Source organism: Manis pentadactyla, chromosome 14 (assembly GCF_030020395.1).
Source record: "Manis pentadactyla isolate mManPen7 chromosome 14, mManPen7.hap1, whole genome shotgun sequence".
NCBI lineage: Eukaryota > Metazoa > Chordata > Mammalia > Pholidota > Manidae > Manis > Manis pentadactyla.
The window spans coordinates 68,453,675-68,481,548 of NC_080032.1; the positions used below are offsets into that span (position 1 = coordinate 68,453,675).

Here is a 27,874-nt window from a genome sequence, read left to right on the forward strand (position 1 = left end):
TTGCCCTTTGTTACATTAATGAATGACTTTGGAATGTTACTAGCTAACCTACGGATGGGGGTTGGTCACTAGGGGAACCCAACAAGCCATGAGAGGAGCTGGACATCAAGTCCAATCACCTGTGGCCAATGATACGATCAAGCATGACTATGTAATAAAGTCCCTATAAACACCTGAAAGGACAAAGTTCTGAGAGCTTGTGAGTTGGTTAACAAGTGGAAGTGCTGGCTGAGTGGTCTGGAAGTTCTATACCTTTCCCACACACCTTGCCCTATGCATTTCTTCCATAAGGAAAATGTTTCTCTGAGTTCTGTGAGCCACTGGAGCAAATTAATGAAACCCAAGGAGGGTGCCTGTGCTAAAGTATAGAAACCTAGGTGTAAACCTACACTTGCAATTGGCATCCGAAAAGAGGAGCAGATACTACACAGGACTTACAGGACTGAGCCCTTAACCTGTAGGATCTGACACTATCTCCAGAAAGATTGTGTCAGGATTGAGTTGAATTCAGCTGACACCATGTCGGTATGAGAAAATTGCTTGGTATGGGGGGAAAGCTATGGGAACTGGTGTCAGAATCCTACAGCCCTAGGATAGTCTGTACAAATACAGACAGCAAAAGAAAAAGGAAGTCAAAGACTCACCAAGTTAAAAAAGAAGAAGAGAAATCAGAAATCAGAAAAGAAAACAGAAATCAATTTCAGAGTATCAAAAGAAGACTGACAAGTCAAAAAAACACCTGATAGGGTATACCTGAGAAAAGGAATCCTTAGCTGCCAATGGGGAGAATCTAAAGTAGCCTAGTATTCATTATGGGACTTAGAAAGGCCCAGACATTTTAACCCCCAATTTGTTTCTTTTGCCCCATATAGCCATGTAATTGTCTCTCTGCTAACCCTCTACAGACTGTAGATTTATTCTTTGAATAGGATAAACAAGGTCTGTGAACTGGGGAAGCTGGGGGAAAGCAGGCTCAGTAGAAGATGGCACACTTAAGAGGGGAAGATTAAGTGAGAATTTATGTATTGATTCTTGAACCGCACCCCCCCACACACACACCTCCTTCCTCCTGGTCTGTTTCCAAAATTCTGACAGCCCAGCTGGGTTTTTGTATGAACACAGAATTTCAAATGAATGTTTTAGTGCCCTGTTCTTAAATACATTAAGACATCAAGGAGTCAGGATTTGAAAAAGGATCTCATAGGAAGCAAACAGTGAAATACAACTTGGAAAAATTAAAAGCCTACTCAGGGAGATTAAAACATTTAAAAACATGTATCATTAATAACCTCAGAGAAATAAGGGAAATTATTCATCTATGAAAGAAAAACAGCTACAACCAAAGAATATTAGACCAAGAGAAAAAAATCTTAAAAATTCAAAGTATGAGAAGGAAAAAATTCAACAGAAGTACTAGAAGACACTTCCGTAGAAAGTAAAGCAGTAAGACAGAGAAATGGGAAAGGAGGTCACGGCATGTAAATTAGATCCAACATATGAGAAGTCTCAGAGAGAGAGAATTCAGAAAATGGGGGAGGCAGGTCAGACTTTACTTAAAGCTAGTTATTCCTTCAAAATCCTATGGGAAATCATTTGTTCCTAGAATTTTAGGCCAAGTCAAATAATCATTTAAGTATGAAGGTAATAGAAGACATTCTTTAGACCTGGAAGCTCTCCAAAAATTTATTTCTTATGTATCTGTTTTTAGGAAACACTCCCAAAATGAAGACATACACCAGAAAGGAAAACACATAGGATATAGGGAACAGGACTTAACACAAGAGAGAGATGAAGATAATCTACAAGATAGTAATAGTTATTAATACTTATTCATACATAATACTGTTAAAAAACAAAATTTAACTGAGTAAATTTGAAGATCTAATTGGCTTTATTAAGAGATTCGTGAATAGGCATCCCATCAAACAAGTACAGAAAGGCTCCAAGAAATTATACAAAATGGAAGGTTTTTATGGGCAGGAGGTGGGGCAAGAAGTTATTAGCAAAAGAAAGGATTGTTTTAGGCAAGGTCACCCTCCCTTAGGGGAAGAGCACATTTTTTTTACACAGTATTAGCTCATCTTCTTTTGGGGTGAAGATGTGGGCCCAGGTGACAGATTATCTCACTGGTGCTGATTGAATGTTAAAAGGTTACCTTCCTTGAATAGTTTGAAATTGTAATTAAGTCTTAGTTTGGGGGGCAAATGACTCCATTTGGACTTGTTTCTCTTTTAACAATACTAACACGTCCTTTCAGATACTGATATCCCGCAAGACCCAGCCTTGATCGTTTGCAGGAGTTTCAGTTTTGGCAAATAAAAAGTGGTGGAAAATGTGGAGTTTTTTTGCCAGTGTAATCGCACCAGGAAAACAAAAGTAAGGTGTAGAGGATGGATAGTGTACCTTCACTGCCAGGCTGCAGGAGGTTTACACATACTTGTGTCAAGAAAGAAGTGGGAGAGAATCTCTACTGGTTAAAATGAGAGGAGAGACCTGGAGAACAATGGTGTAAAAACCATATTTCCTAAACACTGTTATTTATTTTTTCAAGTGAGCACAGCTTACAATTCTGCTCAAAAGAAGTAATAATTATAGTCCATTTCATCACCACCCCCATGTTCCTTTTCAGACTCTCATTAGTTTAAGTAGAATTTTTACAATATGCTCTGTTAAAAAACAAAATGCATCCAAGTAAATACGACAATTAATTGGTTTTATTAAGCGATCATGAATCTGGCATTATCCCCTCTAGCAAGTAGAGAGATGCTCCAAACAGAAAGGGAAAGGTTTTCAAAGACAGGACAAGAAATTCATAAGCAGAAGAAAGGATTATTTCAGGCAAGGTCACCTTTGTTTGGGGACAAAAGGGTCTTATTAGATGGATTACCTCATCTTCCTGGGGGGATAGAGAGAATGTAAGTGACATTCTCTTATCAATGCTGAGCAGGGAATTCCTGACTGAGTCCATTTCTGGAAGAGGTTGAGACTGCAATTAGGTTAGAGATTAAGCTCCAGTTTGGTTACCTGGTCTGATAGACATGACCCCACGTTGGGCCTGTATATTTCTTTTTAACAGCTTCTAGCTGGAATGAAGACCTGCCTTCTTCATACTTCAGCTAGGACCTCAAACTTTCACTGCAATATCTTTCTAAAAGCTGATCATATTATGGAACTCTGCTAAATAAACATCCATTAGCTCCTCACTGTCTTCAAGTTCAGTGTCTTAATTACTTAGTACAAGGCTGAATTAACAATGTGACGCTTTTCTTCAACCCCATACCCCTGCCACCTTATTTTACCATATATAGTTCATACTAGATTGCTGTCTACTGAAGGAAAGAAGCTACTAGAAAGTGAACAATTAATAAGAGAAAGAAGGAGGATGGCCTGAAAAACAATCAGCTACTCTGGTCTTTTTTCAGTTCCTCACATTTATCAAACCTTTCCTCATCTTGAAAATGTTCTTCCCTTACACCACCATTCCCAAAGGTTCTTTGAATTACTCATGGTTGCTATCATTTTATTTTTGTTTTTCCTTAAGCTCTTTGAGGACCAAGAGTCAGAGACCCTGTTTGTCTTGCACACTCTCTTTCCCCTAGAACTGCCTTTGCAAATATTCTTGGCAGAAAATTTCCTAAATGATATCTGTTGAACAAAGAAACCGTTGAATCCATGTAATGCAAAGCCCAGTTAGAAGCATTATTACTCAGGACGAGAAAGGACATCTGTTTGAATGAGACTGGAAGGAGGGAGCAAAGGGGAGGAACAGATCTGCAGAGGTTTGTGGCTTTGGGGTAGGAAGTCACCTGAAGCCTTTATTTCCTCTCTGAACTAGGACAAGTCCCCTGCCTAGAATCACTGAGCGGGTGATGGGATGTGGAGTTTGAAGAGAGCCACTGACATTTGAATAACTGCTAGAAGAAATGGGAAAATTGCTGAAGAAAATATAGAAAAAGTGGTAAATGGTTCAGGCTGTGTTGGAGTCTGTGGCCACAACTGTAATGACCTCAGTCAGTAGAGCTGCAGCAGGGTAAGCTTTGGGGAGAAACCAGTCTGCTTCCTTGAACCAACGTGTATAGAGTTTGAAGGATAGGAGTGAAGAAGGTTAAAAGGGGTTTAAAAATTGAGAATAGTAGTAAAAATGATGAAGCTGAGTAATAGATGTCTTACATGGAGTAGAGAAAGGTGGAGCCCAGTGGGCCCTGATCGTCTGTGACAGTTGGGAGGGGCGACAACTCCATGTGGCTGGGACAGGGCTCTGGGAGGGGAGAGCGGGGCAGACAGGTCTCTTTGAACAAGGCGCTGATAGGCAAGATTTCTTCCCCAGTCTTTTTAATCAGATGACATTTTAACTTCTTCAAGGCTGTGTTATCTTGAAGGATGGTAGAGCTTAGAATATTTTACTAAATGTGTGATGATGGAGTGATTCATTTGGCAGGGGCAAAAAAGGCCCCCTCAGGGACTGTTAACAATTCATGCATTTTAACAGTTTCCAGAGGCAATTTGATACATGACTCAGGATACATTCAGGTTTCTAGTGGGTTATACTCAGATCATTTTCTGTGGATTGAGTGAGCACTCCAAGAATGTATTTAATGAGGTGCTACACTAGCCAGCCACCCCTGGGTCTATATTGTTTCCCTGATTCCTGAAGCTAATTGCCTAATAATGTTCCTTACCTCTACACAGATCGATTGAAGAGGAATCACATATCTTTAGTTGTTTATCTCAATCAACAAATATTTATTGGTGAAATAAAGCTACTACAGATGTGACTTAGCAATAACATCACAGGCTGGAGGCAAGAGGAAAAATCAGGACATAATTCTCAGGAGAACTGAAGCAGGCAGGTGAAAATTACATGTCAACAGTAAGAACAGCAAATATATGTGCACAGTACTTAATAAATCTTGTCATTTATATCGAGCTTATATGTGTTTTATCTCCTATCTTACAGATGAGAAGATCATGCCTTACAGAACTGAGGGACTTATCCAAGATCCCTGGTAAATAGTTTCCCCCAAATACGCTCCGCTTCCTCAATACATTTTGAAGGTAGCATGTTATGTGGATGGCTTAGCGTTACACAGCAGGATAGTGGCATAGAAAGGATCCCATCCAGGTTAAGTTCAGTCAGTGATCCCAGAACTGAAGAGGTGTGCAGATACGCTCAAATAGGCAAATTCATTTTTTACCACGGTTCCACTAGATGGCAGTGAAGGCCACCACTAGAGACTAGCATGTGTCACTACAGACAATTGGCTTCAAGCCATCAAAGCAGGAAGGAGGAAAGAAACAAAACAATGCTATTCTTTTAGAGTTTGAAAAGTGTGCATGTGTATGTGCACGTGTGCACATGCACACGTGTGTGTATGTGTGTTTGCTGGGCAGAGGAACTGAATAATTAGTAGAACTGTTACTGCACTGGATGCAGTTTCTCCAACAGCTAGTGGGTAGGACTAGGGCGAAAGAAAGACCTTGATGCTTGGCACTTCAATACTATATATAGTGTGTTCTCTTAGCCCGTACCTGCAATCCCACCCCAGATTCTGGATGCCTGCCAAGGTATTCTTGATATCCAAAATTATCATTATCATTCAGTATAAAAGTGAGCATTTTCTCAAGAGAAGGGAGGCACGAATTAAGTGCACTAATTCTGTGGTTGTGCCTACACTCTTGTCTTTGTCAAGTATGTTATAATCTATTAGCTGGCAGAGAAGAGCAACCTGCAGTATCGTATGGGTAAGGGAACTCAGTGTCTGGAGGAATTCAAGATACCTTCGATGCTTTCCTGCTCCAGTGGTAACTAACATTGCTAGGGATTAGTTGCAAAATTTGGCCATTGGATAAGGAATGAGAGTTCCTGATTAGAGCACTCCATATCAGAAAGTACATGTGTCTAGAGGTGAAGAGTTGGAATCCATCATTTCCACTGAATGATGTTCAGATGTCATCCTAAATCTTCTGAAAGTTAGAAAAAAAATGTTCCCTTTGTCTGTCTCTACTGACCCTGGAGACCATCCCCAACCCTGTCCACCATTTATGAAACCAGGCTCCCCATCAATTTGCAGAGTGTTCTACTGGAGAAGACTCCTGCTGTGTTGGAGGCACTTGCTTTTCCTCTGGCACCGGGGGTAGATCAGATGCTTTCTGCCCACACCTTGCAACTGTGAAGCTACTCATGTGAAGAGCTTCTTCGTATCCTGGGAGGGTATCCAGAGAAGAGGGCAGTTGGCCCAGGGAGCTGTGGGAGTGAGTCACAGCCAGGATTCTTCGAGCTGCAGAGCCAAACACTGACTGCAGGGCTGGTTCAGAAAGAAGGGACAGAGCTACAGTAAACATGACATCCTCAGAAATCAGGGACTTACAATACCCTTCATTTCCCATCATTTTAAACAAGTGTCCAAACTCATTGTCACTTGGCCACAAATGTCATGAAAATCCCATGAACCTTGTTTGGAAATCAGCCCCACTCTCTGCTAGAAGATCCTGTCTTCTCTGCTATCTTCAAATAATCCCAATTGTGTTCCCATATCTCACGACCCTGTCTTTTCCTCTTTACAAACTTGGAACCCTTTATAGCAACCCACTGATATTGCAACCTCTTGAGAAATATTTATTTCTGCCTCATTTATATTTTCTCTAAAATGACAGTGGAAAAAGAGCAGGAAAAGTGAACAATAACATGTTATATTGTTCTCTTTCAGAGTGAAAATCCCAATGTTTTGCCACCTGCTGTTTTGCCTGGTATTTACTCTTCAATTCTAGGAAAGAACATAATACAAAGAAGAGAAGAGAGGAAATAAAAGAAAGTGTTTTATGATCATCAAGCGGCTATTGAGCTAATATTTAATGTATCAGGACCCAGAGAATAAAGAATTAAAGATACACATGACAAATTTCTCTAAAGATACCAAACAATGTAGTAATAGAACATGTAGTTTTTCATAAAATCTGAGACATTTTTGAAAAAAAAAATATACATATATATATCTACTCAGAGCTTTAAATAGCCTTATCAAAATAACTGTTTATAAATCGCATAATTCTTCCTATAAAACATTTCCAATATTGTCTCCAAAATGTGACTTCCTTCTTCATACTTCATTACAGACCAATATTTGAGAATACATAGGTAGCGAGAGCCCAGCTTACTGCACCAGCAGGCTTCTGGAAATTAAAACTACGCTGCATTCTAGGATCTTTAACATTATTCATTGTTTCTACACCAGTGTACCCTCCTAACTGTTCATTTAAGCCTGGGCCCCCCTCCCATGTGGTCATGTCAGTGCACTCACAAGTAATCGTGCTCTGGAGGGTGCTGTCATGATCAAAAGCAATGACTGTCACTTCATAGGGTGGCCGGCCCTCCTCCTCTCCACTTTGCTGGTGATTCAGACAGCAGCGGAAGCACACGGAAGTCAGGCCGCACAGGAGAAGCAGGACGCCGATCACCCCCAGCAGCCTGCAAGGAACCCAGCACGCAGGGCCAGTTCTGTGACCTGGTTTGCTCTGGCACAATCAGTCTTCAATGTCTGCATTTTGATTGTGTTTGGATACTTTACAGAATGATTATAAGATTTAATTTCAATGCTTTCACATCACATAGACACTTATCAGCAAGACTAAATCAGTTCATTAGAGCAATTAATATGGTTTGGTGGGCTGCCTTTTACTTTAGAAAGTAATCTTGTTGTCTAAAAATATTTCTGGAGCGGACCCTGAGAAGGTACACAGTAATCTCTGGATACCGGCTGAGGAGAAGGTACTGAAGTTGGAAATCCTGGCATATTGTCACATAGGGTATGGATGAGATGACGAAGCTACTCTGTGGGATCCTAGGGAAGTAGGCTGGCTGTCTCATATATTTTTTTCCTGCTGTCAATATACTTACACATTTAAAAAGTAAAAAAAAAAAAATGTACCCCTAAGAAAAATAAAGTCCCTTTGAAAATTCTTTCTGGGGATTATAGCTGAAACTTACCATATATACCAGAGATGTACCCAATCTGTGGTCAGGCAACTATGGAGAAAGAATAAAGGCTTTTTGCAATAAAAATATGGCCAATGACTATTAAAATTCCAGAATCAGAAATACGTTACTATATAATACTGTTATAATAAAACTAGCTGAATCTATTGTGAAATGGGATGCCTTAAAAAGCATTTTATACTATAGAGGGTATTGGGTAAATCATTATAAGATAGACTAAGTTAATGGTCATGACAAGAGTGCTTATAGAAAATGTAACAGCGACCACTGTAAACAGTGATGATGACAATGCCATTACCAAGGAGGAACTTGGAATGCAAGTGAACAAAGTTTGAAAATGGATACCCGAGCTAAGGTTTGTATATAATATAGATTGATAAAATTTAAACATAAAGAAAATTTCAATTATATGCATGAAAGCCATCCAATGAATTCTGTAATTTATGTTTTGCAAGTTGTGGCAAACAGAGCCACCTTTAAAATCATAAAATCTCCCACCATAAAAAGGGCTCAAAACTTCCCCGCCCAGAATCAAAACTGATATGCACGCCACTGAGACCAAATGAAAAAGTGGGGGGAAATGCAGACACCAACTTCACCAGGATGAAAGCTAATTCAATATTTTAAATTAACTATGGCCATTATAAATTGTCTCTATAGGGATGAAAAAGATACGGATTGCATGGGAGAAGGGTGTGAGGTAAGCTCAGGAGTGGGAAGGGGAGGGAAAGGAAAACATTTATCTTTGAAGATGAGCAAATTTAATATCAAACTTTCTGATATATCAACCTATTGAAATCTATTGATACCCACTTCTACACGCTCTCTTTGGTTGCAGTTTTAGAACACACAGCTTGCTTTCTCACCAAAGGATATTTCCTCTGGATTTTCTCACATTCCCCGTTTGTTCAAACCCCCTTCTAGCTCTACAATGTTATGGTCTGATTCTATTAAACCTCAGACAGTGTGACAAGTAAGCAGCCACCGCCATTCCCCCTGGGTTTAACAGACTTGGCTATTGGGAAACCCTTCCCCTGGCTAAATATGTGTTTGCCTTCAGCCTGTTCAAGTCGTTTATTCAGACCATCCCTACTTTTAAAAATAGTTTACCTATTTAAAATGTACCTGGTGGAATAAATCTCTTCCCTTTCATCTTTATGTCCTTTGGGTATATATGAGATCTAATTGTGACAGGTTTAAATTGAGGGATAACTACCTGAAAATGACAGCTAAAAGAAGTCTGCAATAAATAACATGCCCTAAAAGGTAAGAAAATGCCTTTCAGATCTGAGGGGGCGATGCTACCTTGGAAATACCCAAGTATCTGCCTGTGTCTAGAGATTGAATCCGGTTTGTCTCGATGAGTCACTGAGAAGCATGGGTAGGGAAGTGCTTTTTAAAATCTCTATGACTGTATAAGTTCAGACTAATTCTGCTATTTGATGCAAAGATGGGTTTGGAAAGAAAGCTGTCAGCAATGTTATTTTAAGTAAGAAGAGTGACACGAATCCATGTCTTTATTTTGGGGTAATCTGTCTGTGAGATTAGTGGGTTAATGCCCATTTAAGTAGAAATAAAGGGAAGTCCCAGTTATCTAATGACCTCTTGACCCTGTTTTGGGTCTTGATGTTTTTGTCTGTCTCTCCTCTCTTCCAGGTTGGACTTTCAGATACTCACTGTTCAGGACTGACACAATTCTCCTCACATCTCGCCCAAGGAAGCTGTAGGAAGGGAAATAGTCTCAGACAGGGAAATTGTCTCATCTTCTTTGCCCGGCAGCCTATCGGCTGTCCTCAGACACTGTACTCTGTTACGTTCCGTTAGTAAGAGCAGGGAAAATATGAAGACGAGGTCATAGGGTCACCTATGTTTGGGGCTGTTTGTTTTCGTCACTCCCACACCTGTTGGTGATTATACTTGAAGTGGGAGAACCTGCAAGAACAAATAGCTAACCAACTTTTTTAGTTTTCTGGGTGGGGTGGTGGGGGCGGAGCATCGCCACCTTTGTGAATGAGAGTGAGAGGCAGCATTTATATCGATTTGTCCGTCCTAGAAATTTCCTGATCTGTCCCCCAGGATATTGTTAGTCCTAATTCTTACCTGGTTGTGAAGTTAATGCTTCCCCAGTGCTCTGTTCCCTCAGTACATCAATAGCTCACCATACAAGAGGTGAACAGAGAGAACTAGGGGAAGAAACTTACTGATTGAATAGTTACTATATGCTCATAATTTTTAATATTTCATACTATTTCATCACAATAACCACCTAGGTGGGTATATTTAACCTTGTTTTGAAGGGTAAGGGGCTGAGGCATAGGGGTTTAAGTAATATGACCAAACTACACATCTACTGAAGTAGCAATAATTCAAATCAAGCTCCATCATACGTATGTGTTGTATGAATTAATAGAACCAGGGACAAATCTGCTCTAATAACTCTTGACATTGCTAATCAAGACCCTTCTACTCCTAACAAAGAAAGCTTCCATTCCTTCTACCTTATAATTTGTTGACTTTCTCCTTCAAAAATCTTTCTAGGTAAACTTTTAAGAAATCAACAACAAAGGCCATAAAGGTCCTCTGAAAGGGACAGGGATTTGTACTTATTAAGAATTTATGGAGGGATGGGAGAGACACACATACTCATAAAGTATCAGGTGAAAAGGATTATTTGTAGGTGAAAAGGATTTATCCTGTGCAGATAACGTTTGAGAAACTCCTGGTTTTGTTTTAATTGTTTAAAAATGGCCACTAAGGATGACAAAATGTGTGTTTCCTCAACCCAGTCCTGATACTTTGTTTCGCTTTCTTGACTAAAAATAAGAAAAGCTTAAAGTGCTCAGCCGAAAAAATGCCCCTTTTCAGGTCTGTTGCACAAAGAGAAAACCAGAGAAGGGAAGGGCAAGGAAGAAACAAAGCCAAAGGAAAATACAAGAAAAAGAAGTGGATTTTCAGACATTGATTTAGCTGTTATCTAGGAAGCAAAACAGACAGGCTACTCCCTTCTAGGAGCTGTAGGAGACAGCCAGATTCCCCATTGCTCTCCCTCTTACGAAAGTTCACCACTACGTAAACTTCCCCTGGGCAGCTGTCCAGAATCCCTCAGTCCAATGATCCTTCAGTGGCTTCTGATTTTTAATAGGGGAAAATAAAAAGCCCAGAGAATTTTAAAATAGTTTTATCTCTTTTCTGATCTGGAGGCACTTAACCTGCTAAAACAGTGTTAGGGGTTGATGTGGGAAACGCTGTTTAGGGGAATTATGTAGTTACTTTTGATAATTAACCTGGAATTTTGAGGGATGCATGGTAAGATGCTACAACAGAGCTATACATGAGTAGCACAGCCTACTTCTGTCTGTGGTTACCCTCATTTCTGTCTCCGTTTCACTGATGTCATTAGTCACACTTGCAGTGTGTAACCCTAGAATACTGAGGGAACATCCTAGTTACTCTCCTCCCTACTTCCCCTTTGCTTCTATGTACATCTTTTCCCCTCATTGATTTGCCCCCAGGTTCTTCTAAAGGTTGGTTTGTCTGAGAAAAAACAAACAAAGCCTTTTTCCCTGTGTTTTCACAACTCACCTGGCTGAAGTACCCCAGGGCAGAGGCCGTCAGGACGCGGGCTGGCCGTGCCATCAGGCTGCGCAACGGCTTCCCCAGGTCAGGCGCTGGGTGTCCGTCGCCTCCTTCCCGTGCTCTGTGCCATGGCTGACTGCCTGACCTAGAGGACTTAAGGAGAGAAAGTTCTCAGCAATAAGCCAGTTTCTCCTTCTTTCTCTCTCTCTCTTTCTCCTCCCACTCCCTTGGGCTTTCATTTTCCGTGGTCCTTTTCCCTGTCATCCTGGCTTCTTTCTCTACTCCTGTTTCTGTTTTTAGGGCCTCCACATTTGCTTCCCTTTGCCTCCTTTCTTTCCCTTCCACTAAGAATCCTTTCTTTATGGCTTTAATGTTTCTCCCACGGCCCCCAAAAGGAAGTCTCTCAGGGAGGACACACCACTCCTCTGAATAGGGTCTTTTCCTAGGCAGTGGTAGAAACTTCACTTTGCGGAGGATCAAAGGCAGATCGCCAGGGGCCAAACACGTTCTCTTCTCCATCAGAAAAGGAGCAATATTTTCGGTCTTCACCACGGTGCTCCAGGGTGACCGCTGAGGGTGGGAAGTCACCCTGCCAATCTCCCCTTCCCCCTCCCCACGTGATCTGCCCTCCTCTCTTGCTCTTTGAGGCCCCCGCTCCCCTTTCACTGTGTTGATAATCAACTCTGCTGGTTCTGGGTCACTTATTCCCAACCATTGGAATAGCACAGAGAGGTTGCTGAATGCACTGGAAAGCCATCCCATCTTTGGGGAGAGCAGGTCTGGAGATTTGAACTTTTGGGTGCTGTCCATGAAAACCCCAGCCACCCTGACTTAGTTCCCACTGAAACAGCTAAGTCAGGCAGACCTCCCTGTTGTTTTAAACTGGGTTGCAAGATGTGCAGGCCTCCCTCCTCCTCCTCTTTCTCTCCCTCCCTCTCTCCCCACCTTTCTCTCATCTACTTATACCTCCATCTGTATTTCTGTCTCTCTCTCTCTCACACACACACACACAAATAAAATTTAAGGTCAGAGTAAAAATAACCACACATGGAAAGGGCATAGAATATTTGTAAAGAAACATATTCATAGGAAAAAACAAATGCTGTACAAATGATTTATACATAATCAGCAATCTTTTATGTAATATGAGAGATTTCAAAAATGTTTCAAAAGGACAAAGTATTTCATAAGAAAATTAGACATAATTTATGGGGAGACACCTATTGCATAAGAATTGAGCAAACCACCTTTTAGATCTTTCTAACTGAAAGTCTAATTTTGCTGAGTGATTGTTGAGGGGTACTGCCTGGTGGGATGGATTCTAACGGCCCTCATACAGCATGACAATGTCATATGAGAATGGAGAATATAATCTTAAGGTTTTTTTTTTCTTAGCTAAGGAAATCAAATAGTGGTGGAAAAGCCTGGTGTGATACTGGTGATTTGAAATCATTCAGTTTTCAAATGTAAGTAAGTTGGGGACAGAATGCAATTTTCCAAATCTCAGTAGAAAGCTTGGCAAGGTGGAAGGTATTCAATAAGACAAGGAAAGCAGAATGTTAATTTTTCTGTAGTTTATTGGACTTAATTTTCCCATTCACAGATCGGGAGCAGAATGTCCAGCTGACCTGCCCTAGATGTTGTTCCACGGAGAAAATACAATCAGAGACACAAAGCCATTCTGGTTAGAATATTTCTATTTGGAGTGCCATGTACACGGTAGCACTGTGAACCTTTCCCTCTCTTTCTTTTGTCAGAGAAGCTGTGCTGCATCACGGCTAAGAGTTCAGCTCACTGAACTGGAATTAAATACTTGCTTTGTCACTTATTGGCTGTGTGATCCTGGGCAAGTTATGACATCTCTCTGTTGACTGTTTCATCCTATATAAAATGGGGTTAATAATAATAATGAGAATTTTAATAATGTTTCTTCAGAGATTTGCAGAGATTACATAAGTTAATATGTATGAAATGCATATAATTGTCCTGATATAACAAGTATTTTATAAATGTTAATTAAAATATCTTGATTTCCACTCAGTTCTTTCAATGACCTTCACCTTCAATATGCTGGATAGTGGATGTCCTCCATGGCTCTCACATGTGTTGTTACCATGTTTTAGATTTCCTAGTATTCTAAAATATTTCCCCTTGCTGTTTCTGGTAGGCCCTTCTCCCAACCATGCTAGCCTTTACCTGCATGAACAGGTTTATCAATTAACATTTTTCCCCCCATTGCACTTTCCTGCCATGTGATTGCCATCATCTTTTTGCCCTCCAGCTTCCTAACAGGTTTGAACAAAATAGGATTCTGTTAATGACCTCTTGTTACTTTTCTTTCTCAGAATTAGTACTGCTGTATTTTTCTCTCACTGGATTTTCCCCTGGAGAAATAGAACTTCTTATTTATCTTCATGAAAGTGATTATGCCTTGTGAAAATATTAACTGACATCAAAGCCTCCATGTAGGGACTGACAAAAGAGGAAAGAAGATTCAGGTAGAGAAATGGAAGAAGGTACACACTGGAAGGACAGGTAACTGAGGTAAAGGGCAATGACCTCACTATAATCTTACACAGTCTTGTAGTAGTTCCATTAAGCTTGTGAATCATTAGCTTATACCCAGGTTGTTAAGGACTTGGAGTGGAACCAATGGAGGGTACATGTTCGCAGGCCTTTTCACCTACGCTTCAGGGAATTGTTATACAATAGCTGTAACAAGTGGAGCTGAAGAATTACTTATTTCTGGTTCCTGTGATTATTCTCCTTTTGACCTTGCCTAAGTTATGTGACTCACCACAGACTCCCTTCCTCTCTGTGCTTCAGGCCAGAACAACTACTACTGTGAGGCATCAAGCATGCATTATAAAGAATTGAACAGTGGGTGGACCACACCCATGGTTTAAAAATAAATAATTTGGCAGAAAAAATAATGATTCCATCTTGCAACCACCCCACTAAGGAGTGTCTTTATCTCATGAACCAAGATTTCCCCCTAAGCTCTGAGGGGCAATCACAGACTCACTGAAAATCGGTGATAGGATTAGATTGAAGAAGATTAACAAAACAGGAAGATTAAGTTTAACATAAGGCTGTTCAATTTATCTACCATGGAGAGGGGTGATGGTTGTATGAGTGGATGAAGTATTTAATTTGCCACTGAATTGTACACCTAAAAATGGTTAAAATGATAAAATGTTATGTTATGTAAGTTTTACCGCAATATATATAAAAGAGGAACCCACTTGTTTCTGTCAGACTGACATAGTGAAAGGCAAAAACTGGCAGTGCTGAGACTGATCTAACTTTCGAACTCTCCACATGTGACTCCTCAATGTGAGCTTCTGGTTTGAGGGAAGTCCAGAAGAGATTTGAGGGTGACCCTGGGGCAGGTGTCCTCTACTCCGTTGGTACTTTAAAGTCTTCCATAAAGTGTATATTCTCTGCCTATGTGACCTGAAGTGTCTCCCATTGAATCCTTTCAAGAGAGATTCATACTGCATTCATAATATCTCATAATTGAAAGAGCACTGAGCCGAGCTCTTGTTCGGCATCAGAGCAAAGTGATATTCAGTAGACCACTTAAACTTTTTGGGCCCTAGTTCTACTTTCTCAAAATAAAAGAATTGAAATAGATTTTCCTGAAATTTCTTTGTATTTTTAAAACCCCATGTATGCTGGTAATATCTTCATAGTTAAGAATCTCAAGTGTCAACTACCTATGTTTGTAGGATATTACACGATTTATATGGCATACCAAGGTGGTAGGAGAGAATGAGCTTTTCTTAATAGAAGGGAATTTAGCCTTACTTTTTTTTTATATCATTAATGTACAATTACTTGAACAACATTACGGTTACTAGACTTCCCCATTATCAAGTCCCCCCCACATACCCCATTACAGTCACTGTCCTTCAGTGTAGTAAGATGCTATAGAATCACTACTTGTTGAATCTAGCCTTACTTTTAAAGGGCTTATAATTTTGTTGGGGAGATGGAATAGCATTAATGGAATTGAAAATCAGTACAATATACTGTCAGAGTACATACAGTGAGAAGAGGAAGAAACTTGATGGTGGCAGTCCTGTCTGTGGAGTTAAGTACAGAGGATCTTTTAAAGAAAAAATGAATTATATTTGAAGGGAGTACAGAATTTATAGAGTTCATCACCAGGACTGCTTAGGGAGCTTCCTGTAAGTATTGGCCCAGTGGATGATGGAAGGTTATGCTCCGCTGGGTCTCATGGGTGAACTGTGGAGGTGAGCAGAGAACTCTGAGATCTAGCTCAATCTTAGGCTTACTCTAAAGAATCTAGTTCTTTCTGGTCCTAGGTACACCTTTGGGTGTTTCAACTATATTGTCACATATATTCTCCTGAGACACTTTTTCCCAGGACCATCCATGAAATTTTATTAGGATATGATGTGCTCGCAAGAACTCTGTCCATTTCATCAACAAGTGCACTTATATGTTTCATCTTTAATCCTCAAGAATATTGATGCCATATCAAATAACGAGTCATTGTAGGAAATAGTAAGGTGTCCTTTCATTGTGGTATCACATCAGTGTGCATTAATTCATTATTAAAAACAATTTCCTGAGGTCCTATTTATGTGAAAGTCCCCATCAAGAGAGCAGAAATGGAGCCAATCCTGCTTCCCAGAACTTACAGTCAAAAGCAGAGGCAGGAGGCTTGAGTGATACGGGTCAGTAACACTGATTTGTTACAAGCTGATTTGACTAGAATACATTTGTTACAGGCTGAGCTTTTTTTGTGAACCGTGTCACAGAGTAAAAATTAAACAGCAGTTCAACTATTTTCAGTTAGATCTCATATCCCTTGTCCAGGAAAAGGGAATTCACAAAACCTAGGGAGGAGAAGGAAAATGGAATCCTAACGAGGCTGTCAATTTTGGTTATTTTTTGTAATCATTTTCTAGATATTTTATTGATTTACAGATTTTCCTCCAATATTCTTTTACGTATGTCTTCCTTTGATTTTTTTTTTCCTGGTGCAGTTTAAAGCAAATCACAGATATCATATGATTTTGCCCATAAATACTTCAGAAGATATTTCTAATAGATAAGGGTTTTTTAAAAAGGCATGTATAACTTTTTTAAAAGCATGAGAATTTTCTCTCTGGTTAGGAGATTGTCAAAGGAAAATAGATGAGAATTCTGTCAAGAAATACATCTAGGCATCCTGTGGGGGCCCTTGTGACTCAAGTCAGTTATGTATAAAATGTACTCTTTAAGGGACAATTGAACTGTGCTGAATATTGTTACTACTAATATTAATAAGTATCATTTATTGTGTAATTTCCCCCCAATATCTCATTTTTGAGTCCCTTAGCTACACTGTCAACATTATCAAGTGGATATAATGTCCTAATGTGAAAACAGAGAGATAAATTCAGAGTCTTAAGTAATTCTCCAAAATTTTAGGCCAAGGGAATAGCATAGGAAAGATCTGAAATTAGCTTCATCTGGTTCCAAAATTCTCTCTGCTGCTATGTTATAAAGCCACTGTACGAAATAGTAGCTCTAATTAAGTTCTAAAATTTGTATTTATAAAATATAATTTATTAAACTCCAGGGCATCATGCCTGGAGATGTGTCACATTTGATTCTAAGTCTATTGCTGATTAAAATAGCCAAAATTAAAAGGAAAATGTGAGACTTATGAAAGAGGCAGTGTAGAGATAGTCTGCTACAAGGAAATAAATATGGGCATTGGAATAAAATAATCTGGCCTAAATTCACACTTTCCCACAAATTTAGTATGACTTATCCTTTTGAGTTTCAATTTCCTTGTCTGAAAAGTGGGTGCACATGCCTCTCCTTCATTGTTCATGGAAAAGACAGTTTTTCCTTTCATGAATTACTTAGTGAAACATCCTGAAACACTGTAAGAACCCCCACTTTCCTCACCTGCCCTAGATGTAACCCAAGACTTTGCGTCAGCCAACTTCCCAATGTGAAGCAAAGCCTCTCCTTCCTCCCACCAGTGACTGAGTCATTCTTCTATTAGATACCGTGGCTATTTAAACACAACAAGCCAGTGGGAGCTTACAAATTTTCATTTTGTGGAAGTCCTTGGCTGGCTGGCTCTGTTGTACTTGGAATGAGTTTAGAAATGACTTTTGATGAACTGAAGGGCAAGAATCTGAAGGACCAACCTGATCAGAAGAGAAATGGAGAGAAAGCCAAAGGTACTAGGGGTAGGTGAAGGTGCAGGGACAGAATCCCAGGTACAGCTTGGAAATGTATACTAACTGAATATAGGAGTAGAAAGGCAACACACCTGAGTATGGGAAAATATTATAGAATTAATAACATTTATTTCGAAGAAAAATAAATTGGATATAATGGTGATGATGCTAATGATGATGATGCACTAATTTGGTATGAATGATGATGCAGTAGGTGATGATGGTAACTAACTTTTATTGAACATTTACTATAGGCTATGTTCTATGATATTCACATTACATGCATTCTTTCTCTGGATCTTCACACCTTGAGGTTAGGACTGCTATTATCTCTTACAGAAGACTAACTGGGAATCAGGAGGATTAACTCAATTTCCCATTTTTATGTAGCTAGTAATTGGTAGAGCTAGAATTCTATCACAAAATCCTATTGATCTAAAATCCAACCTATCAGAAGGTTTGGGAAATGTTGAATTAACCCAAAGTATACAGTGATACTTTTTATAATAGTGTCCTCAAGGCTTTGCAAACACTGGATATATTTTATGAATTATCCAAAGCAGATTAAATAATATTCTGTATGGTTTATCGTAAATAACATGTTATTATATAGCATTGCTTTGAGAAACTATAACTTGTTTAATATATACTATAAATTAAACTGCTTAAATATAAATTAATTCATAATCCCAACTCCACAGATAATCTGGATAAATCTGCCTTTTATCTTAAATCCATTCTAAGAGAAAGGAACAAACTATAAAGAGGGGAGAGTCATTCAAGTGTTGTCAGAAATTTAGGTAAAGAAATTCCAGGTTATGTTTCCATAACAAGACAGAAATTTCTTTCAATTGGAAAAATAACTGTGAACATGGAATGATTTAACTTTTGAGCTGATGAACTTAAGTTGGTATGAAAGCAGTCCAGGTATTTATAGATAGACCTAAAATTTAACAGTATCTTTTATTTCTTCATTCATTATTCATGTAGGAAATACTGAGCACCCAACTTGTACTACAGTTATGAACTTAATTCTCTCAGAACCTGATTACATCAGTCACTTACTGAAAAGATTCCAACTACTTTCTGATTAGAAAGCCACTCACATGATGGGGATTGGATTAACAGTCTCTACCTTCCAAGGAGACAGACAAAGGTGGCCTGTAGAAAATAGGAGCCAGTGCTCTTTTTGCACAAGTGCCGATCCTGTGATTTTCTTCTAAACATTCAGGAGTTTCATCACTTAAGAGTGGTGACATACTTGAATTCACAGCTGGTGTGAGTTAGGACATGACATTAGCATGAAGGAAGTGGATACTGAGGTTTCATTCCTATTTTTCCTTGTTCAATAACCCATTTTCCAGATGTAATTTTAGTGGAATAAAAACTGAATACCACAAAATCATGTTCAAGTTTTTTTGAGGGGATCTCAGTTGATAAACTGACTAAAGCTTATTTGCTTGGTGTCTAACATCCGTTTTGGTAAGTTACTTATAAAATGCACCGTGTGGGGGCTGTGTATGTATGTGTGTGCATGCATACACATAGTCTCTATTAAAAACATCAGGCTCTCTGCCCTGGGTGAAGTTGATCCAACCAAGCCGGACTGAGAGTTTCTTGAACAGTCACTGAGGGAAGAGTAGACAAAATACAAGCTTTAGGAATCAGATACTCAAAGTCAGGTTTCTCATGTTGTATCCTGGCTCTTAAATTGTGTTACTGTGTAGCCATGGGTAAATGACTTAAACTCTTTTCAACTGTCCATATTTTTCATCTGTCACTCTAGGTCTTTGTTGTTTTCTCTCTTCTCCGTGGTGGTGCCCTGCTGCTGTGACCCTCGGGATCCTGTGCTTGGGATCACTGGTGACCATCGTAATGCTGACAAGGCAGTGTAAGTGCTGTAATGGAAATGATGGAGGGAAAGAAGTGAGAATATATAGACATGGTTTATACATTGGTTTCATAACAAGGGAATGCCCGCCTCCTGGATTTAGATAGATTTTAAGCAAACTGTTTTTAGAATGAATGAATATGTTGTGCTCATCCTTCAAATTGATGGAGGCCTGAAATGACGATTATGCATGGTAGATTTTTGTTTTATTTTTGTTTTATTTTGCTTTCATAACATCACAGACAGAGCCTATTTCAATCCTAGAATGACGAGGAACAAAATAATTTGACGTTATTAATCCACAAGATCACCTGAGAGACCCAAAATCTAAACAAACATTCTTTACTTCGTGTTGAGTTTTAATAGACATGATTGAATACCAATTTAGAGTTAAAAAACAGAATCACAGACCTGATGAATAAGACATTGAAAATAAAACATACTTCAAATTTATAATAGGGCCATTTAGGAAAGGGAGGGTGTTGAGGGGAAAAGAAGTGGAAAGAAGGATGAGAATGGTCAAGGTGGAAAGAAAATGGTGCCGATCACCCATCTAATCAGCTGTGTATTTCAGTTGCAGATCTGAGTTATTTCGGCTATCTACAATCCAGGTTATCAAGGCTTTTGAGGCGCTATGTGTTTCCCAAGTGTTGTTTAAAGTCACACACCATTTACTTTTTGTCAGTCTATTAACACCTAGGACCTTTCCTAATGACTGGGAATGACTCCGTGCTGGTGACCCGCTGAGCCTCCCTCTAAGGCCCTGGTTGCTTTACAACAGGGTCAGATCTGGTCTTCAGGCCAAGGGGTCTGCTTTTTACTGAACCATCAAGCTTCTAGAACTGAGACATTTGACCTTTCATATGTGTTGCCTGCTTGATTTCACAATCTTGATTTCATCTCCACTCTTTCTAAAATACGCTGTGGCAAAAAAAAAAATGTCTTTAGACTGTTGTGACATAGAAACCAAAAATAATTCTGTGGAAGGATGTCTCAAAAAAAGGGGTGAGTGTCACAGTTATTAAATAAAATCAGGAAGTCTGGAGGGGCAGAGAGATGGCAGAAGAATGAAGTTCAAATAGGGCAAATCATTAATGACAATTCCTACTAGAGTCAGACAGCTCCTACTGAGTTTGGCTGGTGTCTATTTTAGATCGTCTGTATTTTATTTATGCCACTGATATACCACTTGTCTTGTGATTTTTTAAACATGTGTATAACTTTCAATAAAGAGTAAAATCCTAGTAATATATATTTTTGATCAAAGGTGTCTGTGACAATACCTGCCATTAAAAAAAAAAAAACAGTGTGGGCATATCAAGTAACTTTCAAATCCATAACTCATGAGTCAATTTATGTCATTTTTTCCCAGCAGTTTATCTGTTGTCCACATAGATTATTTGATTCAGCTCTTTGATTTCTATAACATCCAGAGGGGGGATTTTTACTGGGGATTGGTAATGGAGTCTTAATTCAGCTCTGATGTAGTGTTCCAGGTATCTGATCACCTAAAACAACAGCAAGCAAATTGTACTCACCAAGAAAATATTCTGGAGGGACAGATCTTAGCCCAGCGGCAGGCCGAAGACGCTGTTCAGGAGTCACAGAGGGGGCTCCAGGGACTGATAGAGACCCTCACCCGGAAGCTGGCTGAGAAATCTAAGGAGCAAATGGAGCTTCAGCGTCAGAACCTGGATCTCCAAGAAGCGCTGAAGAAAGCAGCCAACTTTTCAGGTATGGGGAGGTGGAAGAGCCTCTCTGGTTAATCTTAACTCTGTTTTAGAAATGCCTCCAGGCACGCAATTGTCCCAGTTGGTGCATATGTCTCATTATTCATACACAAGGTTCCACACCAGAAGTTCTCTGTTTTTGTCATCCTTACCCTACCCTGTAACAAATCTTGAGCTATCTGATTTGATTAAGCACACTTTTGGTGGATTCAAGTTTTTCTTCTTTATAAGAACCTCTTTCTTTTTAAAATCCAAGTTTTGAGATTTTTCTGGAAGTATCCTTCCCCAATTACACTTTGCTAAGGGTTCTTATCTCTTTCCGTTACAATGTATCTTATCCATTGATTTCTTTTCCTAAGGGACTCCTTTGTCCCTGGGACACCTACATAGACATTAGTTTTATTCTACAGCACTATTTCTTAAAGTATACTACATCAATGTCGACTTAGTGGAGGTGGGCTGGCTTGGAAGTGTTAAATTGATATTTTACATAAGACAAACATATGAGGGGCCCAGGAAGTCAGTTTATAGGAGAAGAATTGAGTTGAAGTCACCTATTTAATGGACTCAGAAGTCTAGGAGGCAGGTACAAAATAGTAGCATCTGTAAGAAGGAGATGGTTATGTGAACTCTGATGTTATTCTGTATTATTTAGTCTTTCTAGAGTATGTAATTAAATATCATGTATGGCTTTCTTCTCAGGGAGAATTAGAGGGTGTGAGCTGGAGTCCCTTTCAAAGACACATTGTGTCCTTGAAGGTGGAGCAACGAATGTCCTGCTCTCAGCATTTGTAACTAACTGCCACTGATAAACAGATTTCTCCAGGTTCTTGCTTGTACAGCTTACTAGTGTTAATCCTATAATTTCTTTGAATAAAGATTGTATAATATCAATCCGCAGATACCCGCAGACCTTGATTTTATCAATGGAAAAATTGAATTCTAGGTTATTAAATGGTAATAATGAGTCTTGAAAAGGGTTTGCAGTTTATAAGTCCCTTCAGTGCAGGGTTATTTAAATTTCTAAAATGAGCAGAAATTGTAGACAAACCGATCTTTAGCAAGGGTCAAACATACATTTAATCTCTTTAAAAAGGGAACTTTCAAGGAAATAAAAGAATACACCAATTCAAAGAAGGCCTAGAGTAAAGAGGCTAATGAATCAAGGATAGGCCTGTTTCTATAAACAGACACAGCTGCACACCAGCCAATGGTCTATTTCACAGGTAGGGCTGTAAACAGTTTTATCAGTTGAGTAGGATTAAATCCACGTCAGGATCATTTCAAACCATCTCCCAGAAATGCTAGGTGTGGACAACTAACCAAAAAATAACAAGAGATATGCCTTTCACCAACAGTTATATCAGGTAAATGCATTCCACCCCTTGACAGCATCAGATAAAGGCCATTAGTAGAGATACCAGGACAGCACTGCTTTTCCTCATGCAGCTTTGAGAAGATACTCAAAAACATTAATAATAAAATACCGTAAGGAAAAAAATTCCAGTTTCTGGCTTGAGGCAAGTTTTGTTTTGCTTACTAGAGTCTTATAGTAAATATACGAAGAGGTAGAGACTTTGAGAAGCTATCATATGGGGTTTGCCTAAGGTCATCCAACTAGAAGGATGCACCGTCTTCACAGTAACAGACTTTACATTTAGTACTGGAATCAGTAGTGGGTGTCAACCTTTCGTGTATAATGTTATCACTCAAATAACTTGCTAAAAATGGTGTGTTCCAGAGTTACCCCAAGATTCAGTGTCAGAATGTCTTGAGGAGCACCAAGAAATATTTCTTTAATTGATTCAAACTCAGAAGTTTGAGACGTAGTGTGGTGCGGTGATTAAACACACACACACACACTGGGTAGACTGCAGAGGTTCAAACTCTCCTTTTCTCTCTCTGTCAAATGGAGAAAAAGAATGGAATGGATCCCGTGATGTCACGAGGATTAAATGAGTCACGGTATGTCTAGGACTGCCAACAGCTTTGGGCTCATAGTGGTGTTATGTCTGTGAAATTTAAGAAAAGGAAAAGAAATACAGGTGGTTGGAATACCACATTTCTTACTTTGTCATAGCTTAGAAAACTTGCCTTGACTCTCCTCTAAAACCAATATATTCTTTCCTTTTACATAATAGGATGAGACTGGGAAAATTAAAAGGAGCTTGCATTCACTGCTTTCCACCAGGCCTGTGGTCTGGCCTTTATCGTTCATTTTCTTCTTTCAGAGTTCACCACCCTCCTACTCTCCCCTGTCTGGTAAAGCCTACTCTTAAAAAAGTATTGGTTTTATGCCACAGTGAAGATCAAAATTAGTATGCTGCCTTTTTCAAAGATTTTAGTTTTTTCACTTTTGATTCCAGCAGAGACCAAAGGGGGGCTGTTTCTGATTAAAGAAATTCCAAATGTTACTAATACACAGAAACGATGATAATGATGAAAAGGAAGAGAAAAAGGAGGAGAATGAGAGGGGGTGGGAAAGGGGGAGGGAGGAGGAGGAAGAGAAGAAGGGGGAGCAGGATGACATGGGGGTTGTTTAAAATATCTGTAAATGTATAGACATTGGCGTATTTATCCTATTGCCTAAGCTCTGGGCTGGAGTTTTGGACTCCCTGGGAATTTTGCTGCTGGAAACTTCTTCCTATTTCTGAAACCTATTGAAGTTGACACACTCATTTTGCATCGATATGCTGTTCTCCCTAGAACATCTCTGTCCAAAAGAAATACAGTGTGTGCCACATATGTAACATTAAATTTTCTAATGACCATATTAAAAATGAAAAAGAAGCACATGAAATTAATTTTAGTAACATTTTATTTACTCTATTAGAAATATTATTTCAACACTAATCAGTATATACATTAGTAATGGGATATTTTATATTCTTTTTTCATACTGTGTTTTCAAAATCAGGTGTTTATTTTACACTTAAGGCACACCTCCATGCAAGTGGCCACATGGCAAGTACTCAAAAGCCACCTATGGCCACTGTCATGAACAGCACATGTCTAGAAGCAGGAGGCACAACATTTAAGCCTAAATCCATTATTCAAAGACCTGAAGTTTTAAAATACATAAGCACATATGGCTGCGAAATATCCATTCCCTTAATTCTCACCTCCATTATTCCAAACATAAATTTAAAAAATGGATCAAATACTAAAGTTACATCCAACCTCAAGCCTTGCTTTCTAACAGCCTTGCTTTTGAATTTAGTTTACTAAAATCAAAATGCTTTATATCTTTTTCTCCGAAAAATGGAGACATAAAGACTATCTGTGGTGAGGATATTTGCAGAGTCCGGGTATGATTCTCATTAAGAAGAGATGGTATGCATGTGGGAGGGAAGAATTGATTTAAGAATTATAGGAGTATTTTTACTCAGGCATAACTCACTGATTAGATGTCCTATACTTCCTAGGTCCTTGTCCCCAAGACTGGCTCTGGCATGAAGAACACTGTTACCTATTTTCCTCTGACCCATTTAATTGGGAAAAAAGTCAGGGGAACTGCTTGTCTTTGGATGCCCAGATGCTGAAAATTAATAGCACAGATGATCTGGTGAGTTTCTATGGGTATGCGCTGGGTTGGCGTGCAGGCTTATAGGAAAATAAATCAGGTTTATTTAGGTCCTCAGTGGAGGACCACTTGTTTGAGATTCAGAATATCTGTTTTCTACACTAGCCTTGCCATTAATTATGTGCATGACCTTAAATGGACAGGTCATGCAGAATCTCTGTAAATATTTCTATAAACCTGTTGAGAGGATGTCAGGACCTCTTTTGGTCCTTTCGTTTGTGCATCTAATCTGAAATGACCACACTGATTCTATCAACTCAGAAATGTTACTTCCCACAGGAATTCATCCGGCGAGCAAGTGCCCATTCCAATTTCCCATTCTGGATGGGGCTGTCTCTAAGGAAACCCAACCAGTTGTGGCTCTGGGAGGACGGTTCCCCTTTGACTCCCCACTTGTAAGTTTCCCATTCTTTTTCATTAGCACTTGTTAGTTAACCTGTTTCCTGAACCTGTCAGTGAAGTTACTGCTATATTCTGTCCAATGTCCTCTTCTTGCCAGAGAGAAGGTACTGGAAATTATGAAAACCTCCTTCCCCACCTTCTCACAAAGACGACTGCCGATTACCCGTTCAGACCTTCTCTTTGAGTTTTACTTCTCACACTTAGTACTGCTTTGAAGCTTTCAGACAAGGCTAAATTCCTGACCCAAGGTGGCAATAAATCTTTTCTTTTTCTTCCCCCTCGGCAGGTTTAAACTCCAGGGAGCTGTTTCCCAGAGGTATCCTGCAGGCACTTGTGCATATCTACAAAGGGGAGTTGTTTTTGCTGAAAATTGCATTTTAACTGCATTCAGTATATGTCAGAAGAAGGCGAATCTATTGAGAGCACAGTGAATTTGAAGAAAGGAGGAGAAGTCCTTTGAATACTCTTCTGGAATTTAAGCTATTTGTGTCACTTAAGTGCAAACCATGACAGCCCTGAGGATGGCTTGTCACTGACTGTAGAACTCCTCGGCAGGGACTGGAGCTCCATCTGCCTGGCACCTCAGTGCCATCTTCCCCTCAATGAAAACCGCATAGAAGATAGAACGTGGAGAAATCGCCCAACTGCAAGCAGAGGGCAAAAAGGGGAAATATGCATGGGAAACAACACATGAAGAAATAGAAAAGGGGAAAGGCCCTTCTAGAATCAAGAAACTTGTGTTCTCAATGTTAAAAGCTACCACTCATTGGTCTTTTAAGCTGTGGGTCTCTCAGACTTCCCCACTTCATAGCTTACACACACCCACCACCTCCTCACATTTTGGGGCAGTTAGGATGTCCCAGGAGGTAATTAGCAATTGGATGGTCTTTTCTGTGAACTAGCCCACAATTCATTATTGGCTCCTGAATCTGTTATTTATTTCTTCATCTTTTCTTTATCTGAGGATAGCTTAGTGCCTTTAATCCTTTAGAACAGTATTTGTTAGAATCATGGGGTAGATGGACCTGAAGCAAAAACAGTAGAATGCTTTTTTTCCTCAAGTACTGCCCCTTTGTAGATGGTCTTCTCCACTCTGTTACACTATGCTATAATGCAGGAACATACAGAGCCCTAAAATCATCCAGTTCCACAACAAACAGCCATGTATGGAAATATTGCTGGATAGAAGCAGATGGAAATAGAAATATTTCTTCTGTTTTCAGTGTTCCTACTCCTTTTTACCTCCCTTCATAGGTTATTGTACCTTAAAGGAAGACTTTCCATGTTTGCTGCACATAATCTAGCATTGGTTTTACAAAAAAAAGAAAAAGGTGTATGATCTCTAGGAAGACAAGAGATATTTTCTCCTTTTTTTTAACAGCTTTTTTGAGGTTTAATTGGCACATAACAGAAAAATATATTTCAAGTGCACAATTGTTTTCACATTGTAAATATATTCTCTTGAAATCACCATAGTTGAGATAGGGAACATATCCACTGTCCCCCAGAATTTCATATGCCCCTCCCTGATGTCTTCTTCCCAGACAACCTCCAGTTTCCTCTCAATTTGCATTTTGTAACATTTTCTTCTAATGCAATCATATGGTATACCTTTTATTTTGGGGGGGTTAGCTTCTTTCATTTAGCACAATCATTTTGAAATTCACCAGTCTTGTTTCATTCTTTTTAAATATTGAATATTATATTATATCATATTATTTCTTTATATGGATATAGCACAATTTTTTCATCCATTTACCTACTGATGACATCTGAGTTGTTTTCAGTTTTTGGCTATTACAAACAAAGCTGCTGTGAACATAAGATTTCTCTTCTCTTGGGTAATTACTTAGGAGTGTAATGTTTGGATCATGCAGTAGGTATATCTTTAGCTATTTAAGAAACTTCCCAACTGTTCCCAAAGTTGTGCCATTTTACATTCCTACCAGTGATGTACACATATCCTAATTCCACCTTATCCTTGTCAACATTTGGTATGGTCAGTCTTATAATTTAACTATTCTAATAGCTATGTTCTGGTATGTCATTGTAGCTTAATTTACATTTCCTAAATGAAAAATGATCTTGAGATTTTTTAATTTACTTATAGTGCTTATTTACTATGCATATTTTCTTTGATAAATCACTGTACAAGTCTTTTGAGTTTTATTTATTTGCTTTTTATTGTTAAGTTTTGAGAGCTCTTTGTATATCCTAGATAAAAGTCCCCTATCAGACATTGCTTTGATAATATATTTTTTTGTATCATTAATCTACAATTACATGAAGGACATTATGTTTACTAGGCTCCCCCCTTCACCAAGTCCCCCCCACATACCCCTTCACAGTCACTGTCCATCAGCGTGATAATATTTTTTCAGTCTGTGGATTGACTTTTCATTCTCTAAACAGTATACCCAGAAAAACAAAAGTTTTAAATTTATTGATGCCCACTTTCATGTTTCTGCTGTTGTTCAGAACTTGTTG

The 27,874-nt window shown here is 39.1% G+C and overlaps 2 protein-coding genes across 4 annotated transcripts; one reads left to right on the forward strand and one right to left on the reverse strand.

The window, feature by feature from the left end:
* Nucleotides 1-4,714: 4,714 nt before the first annotated feature.
* Nucleotides 4,715-19,210, reverse strand: TMEM52B (transmembrane protein 52B). 3 transcript variants are annotated; one of them, XM_057491542.1, is made up of 6 exons: nucleotides 18,888-19,210; nucleotides 11,576-11,722; nucleotides 9,671-9,714; nucleotides 7,985-8,023; nucleotides 7,299-7,465; nucleotides 4,715-6,305 (listed from the first exon to the last, which is right to left on the reverse strand). In XM_057491542.1, the coding sequence occupies exons 2-6, from the start codon at nucleotides 11,627-11,629 to the stop codon at nucleotides 6,061-6,063; spliced, it is 549 nt and encodes a 182-aa protein (XP_057347525.1). In that variant the 5' UTR covers nucleotides 11,630-11,722; nucleotides 18,888-19,210; the 3' UTR covers nucleotides 4,715-6,060. The 3 variants fall into 3 exon arrangements, with proteins under 3 accessions (XP_057347525.1, XP_036766222.1, XP_036766241.1); XM_036910327.2 differs by lacking the exon at nucleotides 18,888-19,210 and adding an exon at nucleotides 11,988-12,157; XM_036910346.2 differs by lacking the exon at nucleotides 18,888-19,210 and having other exon boundaries at nucleotides 9,671-9,793.
* Nucleotides 17,648-27,639, forward strand: OLR1 (oxidized low density lipoprotein receptor 1). Its single transcript, XM_036910298.2, has 6 exons — nucleotides 17,648-17,781; nucleotides 19,568-19,672; nucleotides 21,161-21,406; nucleotides 24,828-24,967; nucleotides 25,265-25,380; nucleotides 25,674-27,639. The coding sequence occupies exons 1-6, from the start codon at nucleotides 17,694-17,696 to the stop codon at nucleotides 25,816-25,818; spliced, it is 840 nt and encodes a 279-aa protein (XP_036766193.2). The 5' UTR covers nucleotides 17,648-17,693; the 3' UTR covers nucleotides 25,819-27,639.
* Nucleotides 27,640-27,874: the final 235 nt, after the last annotated feature.